Genomic DNA, 19,495 nt, shown 5'->3' on the forward strand with positions numbered 1-19,495 from the left:
CTCTTATTTATGGATTCTTATTTTCTTTGATATGTACGGTTAATAGTTAAGTTTTGTATATGGTTGAAAATTGAATGCTACAGGTTGTGGAAAAATATTTTTATTGAATGGTTGAGAATTGAATGAATGGATGAATAATTTTGTATATGCATAGGTTATAGGTGGTGTAAAAAATATTACAGAAGAAATTATAAAAACTAAACGAGACTTTTTGGGGACTAAACAAATATCACAGGTTGACTTTTGGCTACTAAACTTTTAGTCGCCAATTGTAAAAAAGAAACTTTTGGTAACTAAATTTTTAGTCGCCAATTCTCAAAAAGTGAAACTTTTAGCTATCAAATAGTTAGTCGCCAAACATACATGATCAATTGGCTATTAAATAATTTAGTCATTAAAAGTAAAAAGTATATATATTTAATTATTTTTTAAAAATATATGACAACTAAAGTTTTAGTCGCCAATAGGTCACTTTTGGCTACCAAAAAAAGTTTAGTGGCCGATTGTTTCCCCGACAAACTGTTAGCGACCAAACGGGCAACCAAATATATTAGTTGCCAAAAGCAATTGGCGACTAAAAACAAGGCTTTTGGCGACTAAAATTTTAGTTGCCAAAAGTGAAATTTCATGTAGTAAAAATTTTCATATAAAATGATATAGTTTCAATATAAACTTTTTACTTTAAAATATAAAATTCATAAAATAATTTTATTTATAAACATAAAATTATCATATCATATTTATAGAGTTTTATGCATAAATTTTATCAAGTGCATATTTGCTCACTACAACAAATTAAACTTTTTGCGACTAAATTTGCCAACTAAAAACAATTTAGTCGCCAAAAGTTCCACAGTAGGTGACTAAAAAAAATGTTTGGTTGGCGTTAATTTAGGTTTTAGGCTACTAAATATTTTTAGTTGGGGTATATTACTTTTTACCGACTAAAACACATTTAGTCGCCAAAAGTTTCACAATAGGCGACAAAAAAAACTTTTGGTCGGTATTAGTTTAAAATTTAGGCTACTAAATATTTTTTTAGATGCGACATATTAATTTTTCCTGACTACATAATATTTTCGTCGCCAAATAATTAGCATAATTTGCAGGAGGTAAATTTAATCTTCAACAACCCAAAATTTGGTCACTATTGTCACAGATTGGGTGTTTGTCATCCTCCCGAGAAACCAGCTCCACGAGTGGTACTGCATACCCCGTGAATTAAGCCCAAGGACCAACCCAGAAGATGTGATTGGGATCTACCCTGCTTGTCTTGCTGCTCACAAACTGATACGCTTGCAAGGTGCTTAGTGTAGAACTCGCATCCCCAATGAGTCGGTATGTGACTTTTGGCGACTAGAATATAATTTGGTTGGTTTTAGTTCATATTTTGGCTACTAAAGAATTTTAGTCGCCATATATTGGTGGTGTTTGGGAAGTGGTTTTTTTTTTTGTTTTTTTTGCCAAAAAAATACTAAAAGACAAAATTGGTTAAAAAAAAAAAAAAAAAACAAATTCAGACAAAATGCCACATCAAATCCAAAATTATTTCACTTTTTCTCTCACAAACATCACATCTAACTACAAAAAAATCAACTATCTTCCTAAACACAAAAATTTTAACCTCCTAAAATAATCAAAAACTAAAAAAACCTACTAAAATAATAACTTCCCAAACACTTCCATTAACATTTTTCGAGTAAAACATTTTAGTTGATAAAAACAGTGACTAAATAGTCGGCAAATTGTGCAAATGTGTATAAAAAAATAGTGGAAAAATTGCCGCCAAAATTTTTGTTCCTTTTTTTTTTTTCCTATCAATCTCTTTAGTCCTTCACAACCAAGTTTTTTTTTTTTTTAATCTCTCTTGCTCTCTCTCTTTTACACAGAGAATCAAGAACCACCGTTGCTCACCATCGCAGATGACCACCGCCGCTTATCTTCCACCGTCGCACATAATCACATCGCCACTTCCGCTCACCATTGTCTTGCCTCCCATCGACATTCAGGTTTTTATTTCTCTCTATCCCTCTCTCTCTTTCTCATTCTCTCTCCCCTTTTCCCCAATTCACTCTAGCTCTAGAGTTATTTTATTTTTTTATGCTGTAGGATTTTGATTTATGTGAAATGAGTAAATGGGTTTTGATTTGTGTTATTGATTTAGGGTTTTTTGAACTAATTATTGGTGTGGTAGATGAGATTTAGTGATTTAGCCCTAATTTCTAATCGATTCCTTTTACCAGTTGCACATGGGTCTCCCTCTTTCCTCTCTACCATGCACGCAAGAGTTCCTTGCCCCAACCAATCTCCGAAGCTCTCATCCACCAGGTGTTCCTCTTGCCTGTCTCTCTCTCACTAGCCCCTAGTTTCTGAATCCTAACAGGTCTCTCTCTCTTTCTGCCCTCTCCCACCCCTAATTTGTGAACCCTAGCATTTTTTTTCCTGCACAATGTTGCTGTTGCTCTCAGCCACCACCGTTTCCACCATTAGCCACTAACACACTCACTCGCATTCCCCTTTTCTCTTGCTCCCCAATTTGTGATTTTCAATATTTTTTTTTCTTTGATGAGCTTATTGTATTATAAAAAATAGTTATATTCTTTTGTAGTAGAATTTGGTTCTCTCAATATTTTAGGTATTTTCTGTGATTGTTGTGGCTAGGTTTTGAAATCATGTTGAATAATATTTGGATTATGCTTTTCTTTTTTTCTTTTTTTTTTTTGTTTATTTATTAACTTTTGTGATTGTTCTGGTGAGATTTTGAAAATACTAAAACACTCTATTAGGTTTTACTTTTTAGATTTTTTTTTTAATTTTTAAAAAAACTAGAAACTAGTTTGGAGAAAAAAGAAAAGGAAAAAAGGAAAAAGCACTCATCAATTTCATATCACTTTCTTTTTCTTGGGGTTGAAATAATATTTGAAAATTTGAAATTATCATTTTTCTTGTTAATTGCTTTCATACAATTTATGTTTTTTCAGATAAAAATTCAGAAAACAGGTTTTTAAAATGAAACCAAATAGGGTGTAAGAGTTTTCGAAATGTTTTTTTCTTTGTCAAAAACAATATCATGTACCAAATTCAGTTGGGGAATTACATTCAACGACTAAAAAATAATTTTTGGCAACTAAAAATTTAGTCGCCAAATTTGCAATTTCTTGTAGTGGTTAAAGTTGACTTTATGCTGAAATTGATCTATTATTTGACTGACTTTGATTCACGTCGGTAATCTAATCCGCTCATCTTATGGAACTAACAAAGAAAATTATTCATGCAAAAAATAAATTGATCCAATATCAATTTGTCATACTATTAGACTATTTTTATTTATACAATCAACATGTTCTTAAGAATAGACCGTCCATGTGTTGAAATACATATGTGATTTGATCATGTGATTACTTATGTTAGATCAACTGAATTTTTTACATACATGTTCTTCACCGCTTATATATAATTTTGGAAACTAAGTTAAAAGCCAACTTATTGACTTTTTAGTTTTTTTAAGTCATATCATCACTTTACTTTTTTGCACATTTTTTCAAAAAAAAAAAAAAAAAATAAAGTCAAAAAAAGTTAAAATGTTAGCTTTTAACCTTTCTCACGTGTTGTAAGAATCACATGTAGACCAATGGCAGAGCCAGAAAAATTGTTTAGAGGGGGTACTTATTAATTACAACATCAAATTTTTTTCTTCTTATAATCAAATAGATTAAAAAAAAAATTGATTAATATTAAACACAAAATCTTAAACATTTAACATAAGAGTTTTAATATATATATATTTTACAATTGATCATGTAAAATATCATAACTAAAAATATGATGTTACTTGTAACCAACTAATGTATTATAGGTAATACAAATGACTTTATGTCTTATGATAGATTATATATAATAATATACAAAGAATAGTAATAGCAGATCATTATCGATATATGGTATAATAATGTGATTTTTTATGCTTTCTTTATTTTCAATCAAAACAATCACCATTATTTTTGAAATTTTAAAAATGACATTAAGAAATTATTTTAAATGTTATTTCTACATAAATTTTTTATTTGTTAATTATTTTCCTTATGTACAAAACAAACAAAGAAAAAAATTGCAAAATTAGGGGGGGGGGCATGTGCTCCCAGACTCTTCATATATCCGCCACTGGTTGATTTCTTCTTGGTCTTCCTTTGTGTCCATCTTTGTTCCTTGTAGATTTAAATTTTTGCGTGTGTTGTGTGTGCGGGTTTTTTTTTTTTTTTGTGGCCTTAATTAAAACGAAACTCTAGAAAAACTGCAAAGGTCATAGGATCCAAACGCTACTTGTTGCTTAAGCGGTTGCGAAGGCTCTTTCTTATCTGTTTGGTTTTGTGTTCTAACCGCCTCCTTTGAATGAATGAATTAAAAATCAGTGGTCGTAGTGGACTGATAGTTTGAATCCATTAATCAAAATAAGCTAGTTTTTCCAGTTAAAATTGTTTTAGTCCTATCCAAACCATCTTGGTATCACCTCGGCCAGAGACTTTTTGATCTATTAGATTGGGTGGAGTTTTCTTGACACACTATACTTTGATGTTGATATTGAAATATAGATTACAATTCAAAATGATGACACTATTATAAATTTTTTAAATTGGGTGAACTTTTCTTGACACGCCACATTTTGCTAATGAAAGTTGAAGTGAGACAAATAGTATAGATTAAAAATGAATGTGTTGGCTTTTTTGGCTTTCGAAGGTTAATTATATAATTTTAAGCGTGTTAGCAAGGATCAATAAGTCCTTATAGAATTTATAATTGCCAACCAATTAACAAGCGATTGTGTTGAAGTTTTTTCAGCCTCAATGAAGAGGACTTTTACTGGTGGCTTGTTTAAGGGAAAGTTGTGAATAATAACAAGTAAATACAATTCAGAAAACGAATTTCATTAAGCAAATAAAAACTTACAATGAAGTTATAATGACCCAGCCTCGACGAGGTTCACAGCAACAAACTACTGAAAAAACTAATCCTAGAAAATGAAGTGCGGTACTGGAATTGAAGTGCTGGAAATGCAAAGAACTGAATACATAAAATTGGAAAAGAAATATAAAGTAGATAAACTAGTTTCTGGATCTGAGTCTGGGTCTTTCAATTTGGTGTCTTTTCTGGTATTTATACTTGTTAAGGGTAACCGTCGAAGTGGGTTTCCAACTGTTGAAATGTCCTCCCATGATTCTTGATCATGCTCTCTTGCAGTCAGTCCTACTACGCCATTCTTGCAGTTAGGCTTTCCTCCTGATTTTGAATTCAAATTTATGAGTAACCGTTAAGCCACGTCATCTCTCGTCTTCTAGCTGTTTCCCTGCAACGCAGACCCACCATTATCCATATGAGCTGCCACGTGCCTGTTGTTGATTGGAGACTTAAATTAACCCCCAAAATTGCCCTTTATGTGCCACGTGCTGAGCTGCAATTGGCCTATACAAAATATATAGCCAACACTACCTCCTGTACTAATATACTTAATACTTGGTGATATTAGTGGACCAGTGCACTTTGTCCACATCCTAGGACGTGCATGGACTTAGCTGAAGTATAACTGTCTTCTTAGAAAATGAAGAACTTCATTAAATCCTTCTCCATGCTTTGACCATTCCCTATACTATTTGCGAATACGATGAGACCAATACATCTCTAATGGCCAATCCAACCTTCTCTTACATTGATCGAGCATACGAGGCGGCATTTGTCAATGATGACCGCCTTCGAAAGAATGTTCATGCATTTATTGGCCACATTTATCCGCCCCCATTCATACAAGTTATGGAAGCTTTTGCACCATACGAACCTCTGGACCAAACATTTTCACAAATGGACCTTGGAAGCTATTCATCTGCTCCAAAACTCTCTACCTGAGACGAAGTTGCTTCATCTTCTAAAAATATTGGTTGGGATGGGATGCTTGGCCCATACCCACTCAACCTCAAACAAGGGGAACGCATACACCATTGATTTCCCAAATTTGATGATCCCACTGCAATTCATCCCTCCATGCGTAGTTCTGTAGTATATCCATACGTTCCCTTTAACCGTCTTTGCAGTCTTGAAGACAACTTGCTTTCAGCATGGTATACTTCCACCTTACTGTCAAAAATAGTGCGAAGGACTCCATTCCCTTTTGAAGCCTTAGGCATCAGTCTTGCATTCTTAGCCAAAAAAGAAAAACTTTGCTCTTCTGATTGGCTAGAATGTGTGAACCGGCCTGAGTTCCCACCTTCATTTGGAGGGGACCCAACTGCTTTTTCCCTGCCCATCAATTCTAACTGGATTGAAGAACTGAAACTCACCCTTTTCAAGAGCCAGCATTTTGCTTCCTACCAATCTTTAGTTCCTCCTCGTTACCAATAATATAGAGCCCAAACTCTGCTTGCTGATTTCTCCCATTCATCCTTTGAGGTCCTTTGAAACGACATTCCTTACAAGAACTTATTATGGTCCTGTGATATTGTCTCTCGAAGCCACATCCTCAATCCTGTGAACCCAAGCAAAGCTTTATACGTTCTTGGATCAACTTCATCTTCTACTCAACTGGCACCCAAATGCTTCTATTACCAGTGAGTTAATAGAGAATACCTCCGCTGCTCATTCAAATTCAGTACTGAGCAAAGAATCTTATTGAGGAATATGAAAACTTTAAGAACCAAGATTCAGGGTACGGGGAAGATGTCATTATGGGTGATGCACCTAGCGAAGGAGAAATGGATGAAATGGAAAAGACTCTTAGACAAACAGAATTCGAAATGAAGGCCCAGCAAGTCTTCTTCCACCTAAGGGCTCATCAGCTAGATAAACCAAATTTAGATAGGATAGAAGATAGGTTAGGAAAAGAGTATGTATTTATTGAATTTTGCTGGACAAAGTTCCATGATCTTGTGACTTTATCCATTTCTTACTTTTGTGAAATTGAGAATGTAACCAAGTAGGTGTTCCTAATGTAAATATTGCATATCAATAAAACTGAGCTCTTCAAATATCATCTGTCATAATCTGGTTTTATATTCCAATTGCATGATCGATTGCATGGCAATTATGGCTTTATGCCTTACTCTGTCTATGTAATCTGTGAATAATAGCTTTGAAGCAACCAACTTGCTTTGATGCTTGGCTTTAAGTGCTTCGAAGCATAGATTTTCTCATAGGAGCATCCATATTTGACTTAGGGTTTTCATGCTCTAATCATCTAATTAACCTATCATATATAAATCACAGTTTCTAATTGACTTGCTTCGAAGTGCTTACTTATTTCAGAATTCACAACTCTAAACAAGATAAGCATTTTAGAGACTCTTTCGAGGACATTACCTTGCAAAGATAATCTAGGAGTATGCTTATAAAGCCTTCAAAGAAAACAAACCTTAAATATAATTTTGTTTAAGCCATAAAATGGCTTCGAAGCCAACCACAAGGTTTCGAAGCCAAGCTAAGTCTTTGAAATAAATTTTCCTACCAAACTTACTCTTGAAAGAGACTGTGGCTTGGGACCCCTTGTGTTCTAAAGATAAAGTTTTAATTCCATATGAGTCAAAAGCCCGTCAAATAATTTATTTTGGGTTTACTTGACCCGTTAGGCTAATTGGGTACTTGGGACAGAAAAGTTTAAAACCCCTTCTTCTCGCATTTTTAACCTACTCACTTGTCCAAAAAACAAACCCTTTCACTTATATTGCTTTCACTCCTATTGCTCTTGACTACAACTCTTTGCTCTTTTGTGCACTTTCTTTGTCATCCTCCCTAAAAGTGCTAGTCGTTGAGCGTGTGAGCCCATCTGTGGCTTTAAAGAGGTGTATTGACGAAGAGATAGCCAAGTTCAGAGCTGGTGAACCGAGTGCCATAGATGGTCGCCTCTTTATTCCTCGTCATAGTGAACAACAGGAATACGTCTTGGGACCTATCTTCAGGAAGAAGCCTTAGCTCAACTTCTTGCTTTATATCCCTGTCTAAAGGATCACTACCTCTTCTATGAAGGGGGGCTTGATTGGGGAAGTTGGAGGATGAACCGACCCCACCGTTGCTGACCCACATTGAGGGTTGAATGGGAGGAATGGTATGACAGGGTTGTGTCTGCTAGAGGATGGGACTTGCAAATCCTTGATGTGCTACGTCTCTCCAGGTTTATTATTCCTAAAGATCTTTTCTTGATTCCTACAGCCCTTTGTTTTTGGAAATCGGCTTTCAATTTTTTCCAGTTTCGGTGTGGTATGATGGCCTCCACCGTTCTCGATATTTACCATCTCTTAGGGCTCTCACCACTTGGTGCTCCCTTTACACCTGGTTATCCAGACCTTCCAGTCAATTTCACCATTCCACCCTTAAACTCTTCTTTCAACGATTTTGTAAAATTTGAGAACAAGAAGGTAGGTTCTGTAGGTGACCGAGAGTTCTTTTCTTTCATTCTATATTAGTTATGCAAGTTTCTCTTCTGTATATTATCTCAACAGATTATGCCTGAGTTTGCCCCACTTGCCAAGGCTCTTGCTTCGAAGAAGATGATAGCCTTGGCTCCTTACGTTTTAGGCCATGTTTATAGGGCCTGTTTCTAATTTTGTGAGAAATCTCTGTATGTTAACCAAAGAGGCCCCCTCTGGGTATTATAGCTCTAGCTCTTTGCATACTTCACTGGTCTACACTCCTAGTGCTGGAAATTTTTGGTGCAAGAACCCACCACTTACAGAGAGAAATTTGCCAGGATTTCCCTATACCCCTCTAGTTTTGCCTATTATTTGACTTTCTTCCATCAACTTCCAATTCTCCACTTCTTTGGCCCTGTTTGGTAGAGCTGTGGGAAAGTGCTTATAGCTTATGCCTTAATAGCTTATAGCTTATAACTATGAACATAAGTTGATTTCTGACTTATAAATTAAGCATCTCCTGCCCCACTCAAAGAATAAGCTGATTTCTGACTTACAAAAAGCTATAAGCTGCATTGTTAAGCTAAACCAAATACATCAAAATAGCTTAAATTAAGCTGAAAGCTGAAATAAGCAGCTTTTAAGCTGCACCAAACAAGCACTTTCTTTTGTCCCTTCGAAAGCAACACAGGACCAACTTAACTAAGGACATTTTTGGCTGATAGGTAATGTTCCAATTCGCTGCACAAAGACATATGGGCCTCTATTTTGTTGCCAAGGGAGCTCTTTATTGGTATTTTGAATTCTGGAGTCTATAAGTGTATGTTTGAAGTTTACTGTCCTTCCCAATTTGCCAGGCCATTCGAGCTTACTCAAGAAATTCATATTCCTCTCTGTAGCCTCTCCAATACCAATCTCACAGTCAGAGACCTGAAGGTGCCCAAAACCAAATTGGAGGAAGCAACATTTAAACTATTACAAGAGGCGAGCAAGTTTAAATTCATCCCCTTTATCCCACATGGCACAGCTTTAAGAAGATTTCAAAGTTGGTGGACAGCCAATATGGAGGTGCACCTGGCAATACCTCCTAAAGATCTGCTAGTAGGGCTAAATGTGCCCTCTCAAGCCAAGCCCAAAGAGACTGGGACCACTGTTACTGTCTCCACTACCTCTATCATCCCAGCTCCTACTCATGCTGCTTCATTACCTCCTCTTAGGATCACTAGGGCTGCTTCGAAGAAAGGTATGCATTCTTGCTTCCCCTTTCTATTTCTTTTATAATGCCTTGGTCATTTGTTTATAATTTCTATTTTTATCGCAGGAGTTCCACAGGATGACTCTCCGTAGAGAGCTCAAGCTTTGAACATTCTTAAGGGCAAGCAACAACAACAAAAGAAAAGAAAACTTCTGCTTGACCTTGAAGAACTTGAGGCTCACCTGGAAGAGAAAGAAGCAGAGAAGGAAAAAGAGACACCATTGAAAAGAAAGAAGAAAATGACAATCTCTCTTTCTGATCTCATTGGTGATCTTACTCATAAGGTGGCTGCCATGGCAGTGGAAGAAGAGCACTCCAAAGAAATTATTGTATTTCAGAGGTTTGAAAAGAGAAGGCAGTAGCAAATACTAAGGGATGAGGTTGCTGTTGTTGATGTACTACAAAGGGAGGCTGCAAGGAAGAAACAAATTGTTGAGCATTGCTCCCTTCGCAGTTCTCCAACCAACACCACTACAACCTCTGAAGCTAGTAATTTCTTTTAATTCCCTTTGATAATTTTCCTTTCCAGGGTTTAACAAAAAGTTAACATTTTCTCTCTATTTTCTGATATGCAGCAGCAGTCATTCCTTCTTCGACATTGGCTTCCTCAGCCTCAAAAGGAACAAGGAAGGCTTATACTGAAACGCCAATGAGTATGCCCATTTAGATGATGCTTCTACTTCCCAGCTCTATACTCCCCATGCCTTCCTATTTGAAACACAACATCCCTCCTTCTTTATGCCTAGGCTTAATTTCATATTTGTCCCATCTATTTTTCATCTCATCCCATTCTACCCCTCCTGTAGTCTTGGCTGCCCCTTTACCACCTGAGAGAATTCCAGTTGCCATTTCATCTTTAGTGGTGATCAGTACTAGCAAGGAAGGCACTGGTGGCTCACTAATTCCTTTCCCACAGTCCAGCTCTAGTCCCTCTTCTCTTGACCTACTGGCGGCCAGGACAATAGACACTGCTAGGGACAACTCCACTTCTTCTCCTATCCTCAAGTTTCCATCTTTTCCTTCAATCAGCGACTCTTCTATATTACCAATGTCAGAGGATGAGATGGACATCATCGAGGCTCAACTGGCCAGCTTATTTGGCATATCTTCACGAGTTTGAGCACCAAGCAGTGAGATTGAGTCATTGGTCCTTGCAGACTTTCTTTTGGAACTTATTGAGAGCTCCTCAACTACTACTGAAGCTTTTTTGCCTCGGGTGGATTTGGATGCTTGCTTAGACTTACTGCAATCATTCTCAAGGATTCCATTTGAAGCCTTACAAAAGCCTATTATTAAAAATGGTTTCCTTTAGTGCTGCAAAGTATTCGAGCAATCCAACATGGCCTTTTCAAGTCACTTATCCCAAGCAGCATCCACCTTAGATTGTCATGTCAATATCTACCAGATGGCCAAAGCTACAGAAGAGAAATTGCTAAAAGGTAAGGAGTTTGTCTCCCATATACATGCTAAAGTGTTTGAATTAAAGGGACAACATTTCTATGCCTCCCAGTTTCGAATCCAACTCTTAGAGAAGAAAGCACAACTGGAAGAGGAGCTAGCCGCAGTCAATCTAGCCTTGGATCGAAATGCCAAAAAGCTCCAAATTACTAACCAAGGACTGGTTGACAGAAGGCAGGACATGATTATAGTCATTCAATTGTTCCCATCCCTTAGGAGTAGAGAATCAATTGTAAGGGAACAACTAAAACACTGTAATGATTTTTGGGCTAATTTATGGCTACATGTACTTAAATCTTTGTGAAATGAAATCCTCATTATTTATCCAAGTGTTCCATGCTCTTTTACTATTCTTACTTAGCATTTCTTACAGTTCTTGTGTTTCCCACACAGTTGAATAATAAGGCTTCAAATACTTGCCATTGATTTTCTTGGGATGTACATAGCCATTAAGATTTCTCAGATGGTATGCTTTTCCAGGCAAAACTCTATGAACTTGATATGATACTTTTCAGTTAGGTGACCATTTGCCAAATTTATAGCTTTACTTCTTATCGGAAGTATTGTTTTTCACACCAAATCACCTTCATCAAAGCTAATGTGCTTCTTATTATAGCTTTTGGCTACCTTCTTCTTTTGGAAAAGAATACTATTTAATGCCAATATTCTAGCTTCATCTGTATTTTCTACTTCCAAGAACATGTTAATTGGTCTTGGGACTTCACCCTCAAGGACTTAATGTTAATCTCCACAGTCAACACTGTATCATGTCCATATATTAAAGCATAAGGAGTAATCTCTGTACTTGACATTGGAGAAATTCTATAAGCCCACAACACATCTAACAATAAGTTATGCCAATCCCTGGGATTGTTTTCCACAACTCTTTGTATTCCTTTTTACAAGGACTTGTTAGATGATTTAGCTTGACCATTTGCTTATGCATAATAAGGGGTAGAATTAATAAGACTAATCCTAAATTTTATTGCGAAAGATTTCACCATCTTTCCATCAAACACAGTCCTATTATCTACAGTTATGGTCTGTGGGATGCCAAATCTATGGATTAATTCTTTGATGAATCCAATAATTTCAATTAGATCTATAACTTTGTATGGTTTAGCTTCGACCCACTTAGTGAAGTAATCTGTGGCCACTAGAATGAAGCAACGCTGCTTCAAAGGGGGTGAATATATTTTCCCTATCATATCCATTGCCCATCCTCTAAATGGCCATGGCTTTACCACTATATGTAAATCAGTTATTGGCACGTGTCTTATCCTGCTAAGCTGATGGGCACCACAAATACCTTCATGCACCTCAGCCATAGCAGTCAATGCTTCTTTTGACCCTAAATATTCCAACAACAATCCATCTGCTCTCCTTTTGTAAATAGCATTGCCGTATACTATATATTGCATGGACTACAATTTAATTTTCCTACTAGTCTTCGAAGAACGACCAGTTAAATATTGAATGATTGGATGTCTCTAATCATGTTCTTCCAAGTTATTCTGGTTCACTTCTACCATGATACCCCTTTTAATCAAAGGTAGTATTAACTTTTGATATGTTGCTTAACTTATGTTCACTTGGGTATCCTCATTTCTTCTGAAATTCGAAGCCTTTTGAGCTACATCATTGGCCTTGTGATTCATGAATCTTGGGATATAAGTCACATTGGCTATCTAAAACTAAGAAAGCAAATGCAATGCAGCAACATAATATGGCAACATGTTGCACTTTGACATTTGAAGATTCTTTTTACTTGGTTGATTACCAATTGGGAATTCTTAAATATATCAACTGCTTGAGTTTGTAATCCAATAAGTATCTCAAGTTCCATTATTAAAGCTTCATATTCAGCTTAGTTATTGGAACAAGTGGTTTCATCAACTCTGAAACCATGTGTAGTTTCTACCCTGTATGATGACTTAATTATAACACAATTCCAACCAGATCATTGGCTTTTGATCCATCAAACCACATTTGCCATGGCTCAATATTGATCATACCAAGATCTATTATCTCTTGACTTTCTGTTTGACATGGGTGATCTGCCAAAAAGTTAGGCAAAACCTGTCTTTTACTGCTTTTTGGGAGACATATTCTAGATGAATCTCTGAAAGAGCTAATATCCATTTGCAAATTCTTTCTCTTAACATAGGTCTAAATAACATGTATTTAACCAAATCTGTGGTTGTAATTACCAAGATAACAGTAGACAAAAGATAATATCTTAATTTTATTATTGCAAAGTACAAAGCAAGACACAACTTTTCTACAGCTGATTATTTACATTCACAAGAATTTAAAAACCTACTAAGGTAATAAACTGCTTACTCCTTGCATTCTTCATTGTCTTGAGCTAGGAAAACTCCCAATGAGTCCTCTGTTGTAGCAATGAATAACCTCAAGGGTTTATCTCTCCTTGGTGGCATCAACACTGGAGATTTGGCCAAGTAAGCTTTAATTCCTTTGAAAGCAGCTTGATGCTCTACTGTTCACACACTCTTCGTCATTTTTCAGTTTTAACAAAGAAGAAAATACTTTAGTTTTCCCTGCAGTGTTAGAAATAAATCTTCGAAAGAAATTAACCTGACTAAGGAATTTTTGTAATTCTTTCTAACTTGTTGAAGGTTTGGCCTCAATGGTGGCTTTGGCTTTGGCTTTAGCTTTATTCTGATCAATCTGTATTCCCTTCTTGTACACTATATACCTCAAGAAGTTTTCAGCTGATACATCAAAAACACATTTGAGAGGGTTGAGTTTCAAGTTGAACTTCCTTATGCTTTCGAAGGTTGCTGTCAAGTGAACCAAGTGCTCCTCTATAAACTAGGACTTTACAACAATATCATCAATGTAACACTCTAGGTATTCTCTAATGAGATCATGAAAGATAGTATTCATTGCCCTCTGATATATTGTCCCAGCATTCTTTAAACCAAATGGCATTTTAACCCATTCGAATGTGCCAATATTCCTAGGACACCTACATGTTGTCTTGTGGACATCTTCCTCTGCAATGCAAATCTGGTTGTAACTAGAATGCCCATTCATCATAGACAAAATCCTGTGCCTTGCTGAGCTGTCCACTAAGAGATCAACTATAGGCATGGGGTATTCATCTTTTGGAGTCGTCAAATTCAGATTTCTAAAATCAATACATACTCTCAGCTTGTCATTATTTTTAACCACAAGCACAATATTGGACAACCATTCAAGATACCTGGCTGTTCTAATGAAGCCTTCCTTGAGGAGTGAGAATTTCCTTTCACTTTCTGAACCACTTCAGGGCTCATCCGTCTTGGTTTTTGCTTATGTGGCTTGAAGTTAGGCTTCATAGGGAGTTTATGTTCTACTAATGACATGTCCAATCCAAGCAGCTCATTATAAGACCATGCAAAGCAATCCTTATATTATTTCAAGACAACCAATAACTGGTCCTTGTCATTATGATTTAACCAAGCACTGATATAGGTAGGTTGTTGTGCTGAACCTTCATCTAGGTTAACTTCTTCCAATGGGTCTTGCACTTGGGTATTCACTGATGTTTCCCCCTTACATTCCCCTGTCTTCGAAGTAACCTTTTTGTCTAATTCTGCCTTTATCCTTCCAGGTTCCACATCTTTGCTCTCTTCTTCGTAGACAAAATTTGTCCACAAGGCTTCTTCTTTTTGTATCTCCTAGACTTTAGTTTCAATATCCAATGCACAGTACTTACTAAGAGCAAAAAATCTGGCCTTTTGTTGCTCCTGATTAAAGCCAATCACCTTGGCTTCTCTCTTTTGCTCCTGCACCTTCTGGACTATTGATTTTACGTCCAATACTGAAAACTTGATTAAAGCCAAGGGTCTGGCTTCTTGGTCTTGATCTTCTTACTTACAACCAGGCATCATTGTCATCTTCGGTGATGAACTCTTCATTAGCACTCCCCTGCACTAAGTGCTTCAGGTGTGCTACTTCTTCATCAGCCGTCACTTCAGCTGTTCCATCAGGCTTTCTCAGCACACTGAGTGGTGTCACTCCTTCAGTGTATAACTTGGCCTCTGCAAAGTCAGCATAAGTAATAAAGGATTGGGGGTCTACGTTGATCTTCTCTGTCTCTCCATTGCATAATGCTATCATCATTTCTGATGCAGAGAGGAAGGCACACATTTGTTGGTGTGAATCCAATCCCTGCCATGCAAAGCATTATACTTGGCATTACTGTCTATAACAAAGAATGTTGTTATGCAATCTCTAGTTTCCATACTCAGGTTGATAGGCAAAATGCCCTGAGCCATTTGTTTGTTCCTAGCAAAACTAGCAATGGTTGTACTGGTTGGGATCAACTTGGGGTTTCTTTTTCCCAGCTTCTTCAAAGAAGACTTTGGAAGCAGGTTCACTGCTGAACCATTGTCCACTAACACCTTGGTTATTTGTATCCCATCGAAGTAAGCCTTGATATACAAGAGCTTAACGTGTTGAGTCATAGATATTGTGGGGTACTCGAAGGGATATGAGAGGTTAATGCTCACCTCCTTACTTTCTTCATCAGTTTTTATTGGCTTGGCTACTTCTGACTCATCTTGAATCATGCTAACCAATGAATCTTTACTAGAAACTGGAATGGGGTCATCTTCCTGACTTTCTTGGTTTCCTTCTTCAACTTGAAATTCCCGTGGCAGCACATATACCATGTTTACTGGTACTGAAGGGAATGAACCAAATTGAACTACTGGCTGTACTTGTTTCCCTTCCAAATTAACTTGTTATACTGCTTTAGAAGCATCTTCCATGCTACATTTTGGTACCTCTGTGCTAGCAGGTTCCTTCGAAGCAGTCTGTTGGTGATCTATCTCTGTTGGCTTGTCAACCAGAAAGGTCTGTTCGGCCATGAAGGCCTCAAACATTTTGTCTTTAGCCAATGTTTTCTCTTGGCCTAGTTCAATCCCTTCGTTTGTTTCATCATCACATTCCATTAAGGCCTTCTCAAGGCCTGCTAAACTAGATTTCTCTTTGATTCTCAGTTTAGCATGAACTTTAGCCAATTGCTCCATGCTGGTACTCCTCTTGATCTTAGGAACAGCTTCGAACCTACCCCCTCATCTGTTTGGTCTTTTGCTTATGCCATGCAAGTGCTCTCTCCACTTTCTTTTAGATCGTTTTGATACTGAGTGTATCTTCTTTGGATTTTCCTTCTTTGAGACCTGGAAATCATAGAAACCACATCTGGCTCCCTTGTTTTTGGGTTCTTTAATAACACCCAATTGTTTGGAGCCACCAAGGGAGGTTTGATCATTCTTCCTTGATCTCCAAAAACCTTTCTTTGGATAGGTATTTCCTTAGGTTTGTTTTGCATGACAAACCAATTTGGAACTATTGGGACCCATGAGCCCACTGGTCTGGCTGTTGGATCTGTTGTCCCACTCTTTGAAGCAGTCTTCGAAGCAGTCCTTGGGGGCCAACTATCAGTCTTAGTCCCATGCCTTGCACTGAATCCATGATTCCTTTCAGGCTGGTTGTTTACCTTGTAATAATTGGGTGGCCTAGTTTCATACAGAGAATTCTTTCTTTTTAATTGCATCCTGGTGTCTGGTGGGGCTACCAAAGATGAATGTTGTCTAGGGCCAGTTGGGTATGGCCTCTTGTTGTAGGTTCCGACTATTCGGTCCCTTTGCACCTCTTTGTAATACTGCTTCTCATCCACTGGAAGCCCTTTCAGTCCCTTGTAACACATTCTGCACCTGGGACGCATCGTTTGCATCACAGTAACTTCGAGGGAGTCTTCATCCAACATCCCTTCACTAGAACCTTCTCTTTGGCCTGTAGAGCTTTGTCCATCAGCTAGTGAACTTCTTGTGCTCTTTCTGAAGGCAACCTGGCTAGCCACATGCATCTGCACAGTAACTTCTTCCAATTCCTTCAAGGATAAGTTTTGAAAATTTGGCATGCCAACATTGGTTGTAGCCTCTCCAATCTCTGGAAACGGGTTGGTGTCAATTCCCATAGCTTTTTTAGACTTGGCTGAAAACTTTAGCCTCTCCTTTCGAATCTGTTCTTGGATCCTGTCTCGGAAAACAATACAGTTTTTAGTTGAATGAGACCAGGAATTGTGTCATTTACAATACAGTTTTCCTTTAAGTTCTTCTGGGGTAGGGATCTTGACTCCCTTTGGTAACTTTAGGAAATTTGCAATAAGCAAATGATCAAAAATGTCATCTGCTTTTGTTAAGTCAAAAGAATACTTCCTATGAAGGTCTTTCTTTTTAAACTGCTGATCTATTGTATTGTCTTTCTGAATTAGTGCCTCACAGGTCAGAGGCTCATTTCCTATGATATCTGTTGCATCAATTTCATAGTTAGGGTCCCTATAGTAGGTTTTATATGATGCATTACTTCGATCTTGTTATTTCTTGAGTAAAGTTTCATATCTAGACACCTTATAGGTTAACTCTACTAAGTCTTGAAACTCAGTTGAATCAAATTTCTTTCGAAGTCTAAATTTCAAGCCATTTTGAGCCAATCTTACAAACTCAGGCTCGAGTAGCATGACCCTACATTTGTTTCATGCCCTTTTAAATCTAGTAATAAACTGAGCAGCCTTCTCATTAGGCCTTTGGCTCAATCTTGCCAAATCTGTCATGGAAATTTCAGGTTCTGTTTGAAAAAATTAGGCATGAAAAACTTCCTCCATTTGCTGCCAAGTTTGGATTAAGCCAGGTGTAAGGTTTACATACCATACGACACAACAACAAAAAAGGTCTATGGTGATGAAAACGCATGATGAAAAAATATTGTCTCTAAATATATATGTTTTAGTAATGAAAATAAGATTTCGTCTCTAATTATATTATTTTTAGAGACGAAAATTAAATTTCGTCACTAAATGCTTAAAATCAAATAAAACAATAGGTGACGAAAATTTTATTTTTCGTCACAAAACAATTTCCCTCCCTTAGAAAATTTGGCGGAAGATCTGGCGCCATTTTGGAGACGAAATTTTTTGTCAGCATTGTAAAAAATTTTACAGAGGAAATAATTTCATCTCCAAATGTATTATTTTTAAAATTCGCCACCTAAGACATAGATATCACTCTATTTAGATGCATCTATTTTACTTTCTATATCTCTCTCTCTGTTACTCCCTCGCCCATCCATCTCTATCACACCGTCCGTCTATCTTTGTCGCACCGGCTAACCCGCATGTCGCAGGCTGGCACTCGCTACAACTGGTATCTCTCTCTCTCTCTCTCTCTCTCTCTCTCCTTGTTTTTGCCTCATTCTCTCTCTCCCTGCCCTCGTCTCGCCTTTTTCAAGCTCTCTCTCCCCTTTTCTCGCTTTTCCGACCTCTGTCTCCCCTCTTCTCTATCTCGCTATCCCCCTTCTAGTCTCTTTCTTTCATAACTCGTTTTTTCTCAATTTGAACCCTAATTTGTTGGATGCTTTGTTGCCTGCGACCTCTTCACTTGGTTTTTCTCTAATCCTAACTTGGTTGCTGTCTCTCTCTCTCTCCCTCTCTCTCTAGTTGTCCCCAATTTCTAACCTAACTTTTTTCATAATTGTAAGTTGCTGTGTAGAAATTAATTAGTGATAGTTACTGATGATGTAGTTCTAATTTGGGGTGCAGAATGGGCTATAAATTTCGGGTTTTTTGTAGGCTTACTTGTTAATTTCGGTCAAGTTTTAGATCTTGTAAGCTTAAAGGGAGGCTTATGTAAAGAAATTCGTTTACATCTCCTTGCGGAAGGGATTTTACAGTAAACAATTTGAAAACTTCTGCTCAATCAATCAGAAAATGCAATCAGTTGTATTCCAATCAGTTCATAAATACACAGGTCTATCTTATACTATATTATTCCTAATATTTCATTTGTAATCAGACATAGATAAAAGTTGGATTGCCCTACGTAGCACGGCTGATGGGTTATGGGAATAGTTTATTTGCAACCCCATTATTTTGTTCCACCAGTTTGTTTTACAGTAAAAACATTTTCTGAATTTTTCTGCACGCATACAAAATTACTAAGTTTTGTTATTTCTGTGAAATTTCACATCCTTACTTGGTTATTCTAGGACTGACTTGGTTCTGCATCATGCCTTTTCCAGGTTCGAGATTATATAGAGGATTGGCCTCTTCAAGTTCAACCCGTTGCAGGGAACTACGATCCGGTAACATTATCAACTTATATTTTACCGAAATTAAGTTCAAACTTCAAACCTGGCAATAAATGATTTTTAGGCAGAATTGTCCATGTACAGGTGACAGATCCAAAATAAATACGACATTCTATGTTAGTAGGACTGACATAGCGAGTTTGGCATACTCTTTTTTCTGAATTTGCTCTATGCAGTGAAGGTGTTCAAATTTTAACAATTTATATGAACTAGATGATTGAGGTTTGTGATATTT

General features: G+C 37.0%; 1 protein-coding gene across 9 annotated transcripts in view; it reads left to right on the forward strand.

The window, feature by feature from the left end:
* The window catches only part of LOC114306578 (alpha-mannosidase), a 35,298-nt gene that overhangs the window by 13,471 nt on the left and 2,332 nt on the right, over window positions 1-19,495 (forward strand). For 3 of the 9 annotated variants that reach the window (XR_014362574.1, XR_014362575.1, XM_082917029.1), the window contains exons 5-6: window positions 1,890-2,009; window positions 19,192-19,254. Coding sequence is in view for 1 of the 9 variants with exons in the window: in XM_082917029.1 (XP_082773155.1) it covers window positions 1,890-2,009; window positions 19,192-19,254 (183 nt within the window). In the remaining 8 variants the exon portion in view is untranslated. Of the gene's footprint in view, window positions 1-1,109; window positions 1,339-1,889; window positions 2,010-2,243; window positions 2,502-9,244; window positions 9,631-9,708; window positions 10,132-10,217; window positions 11,082-19,191; window positions 19,255-19,495 lie in introns of those variants that run through there. The other 6 variants (XR_014362579.1, XR_014362580.1, XR_014362576.1 and 3 more) reach the window with 6 other exon arrangements.

The sequence above is a fragment of the Camellia sinensis genome, chromosome 2 (genome assembly GCF_055761805.1).
Source record: "Camellia sinensis isolate YWXY chromosome 2, ASM5576180v1, whole genome shotgun sequence".
NCBI lineage: Eukaryota > Viridiplantae > Streptophyta > Magnoliopsida > Ericales > Theaceae > Camellia > Camellia sinensis.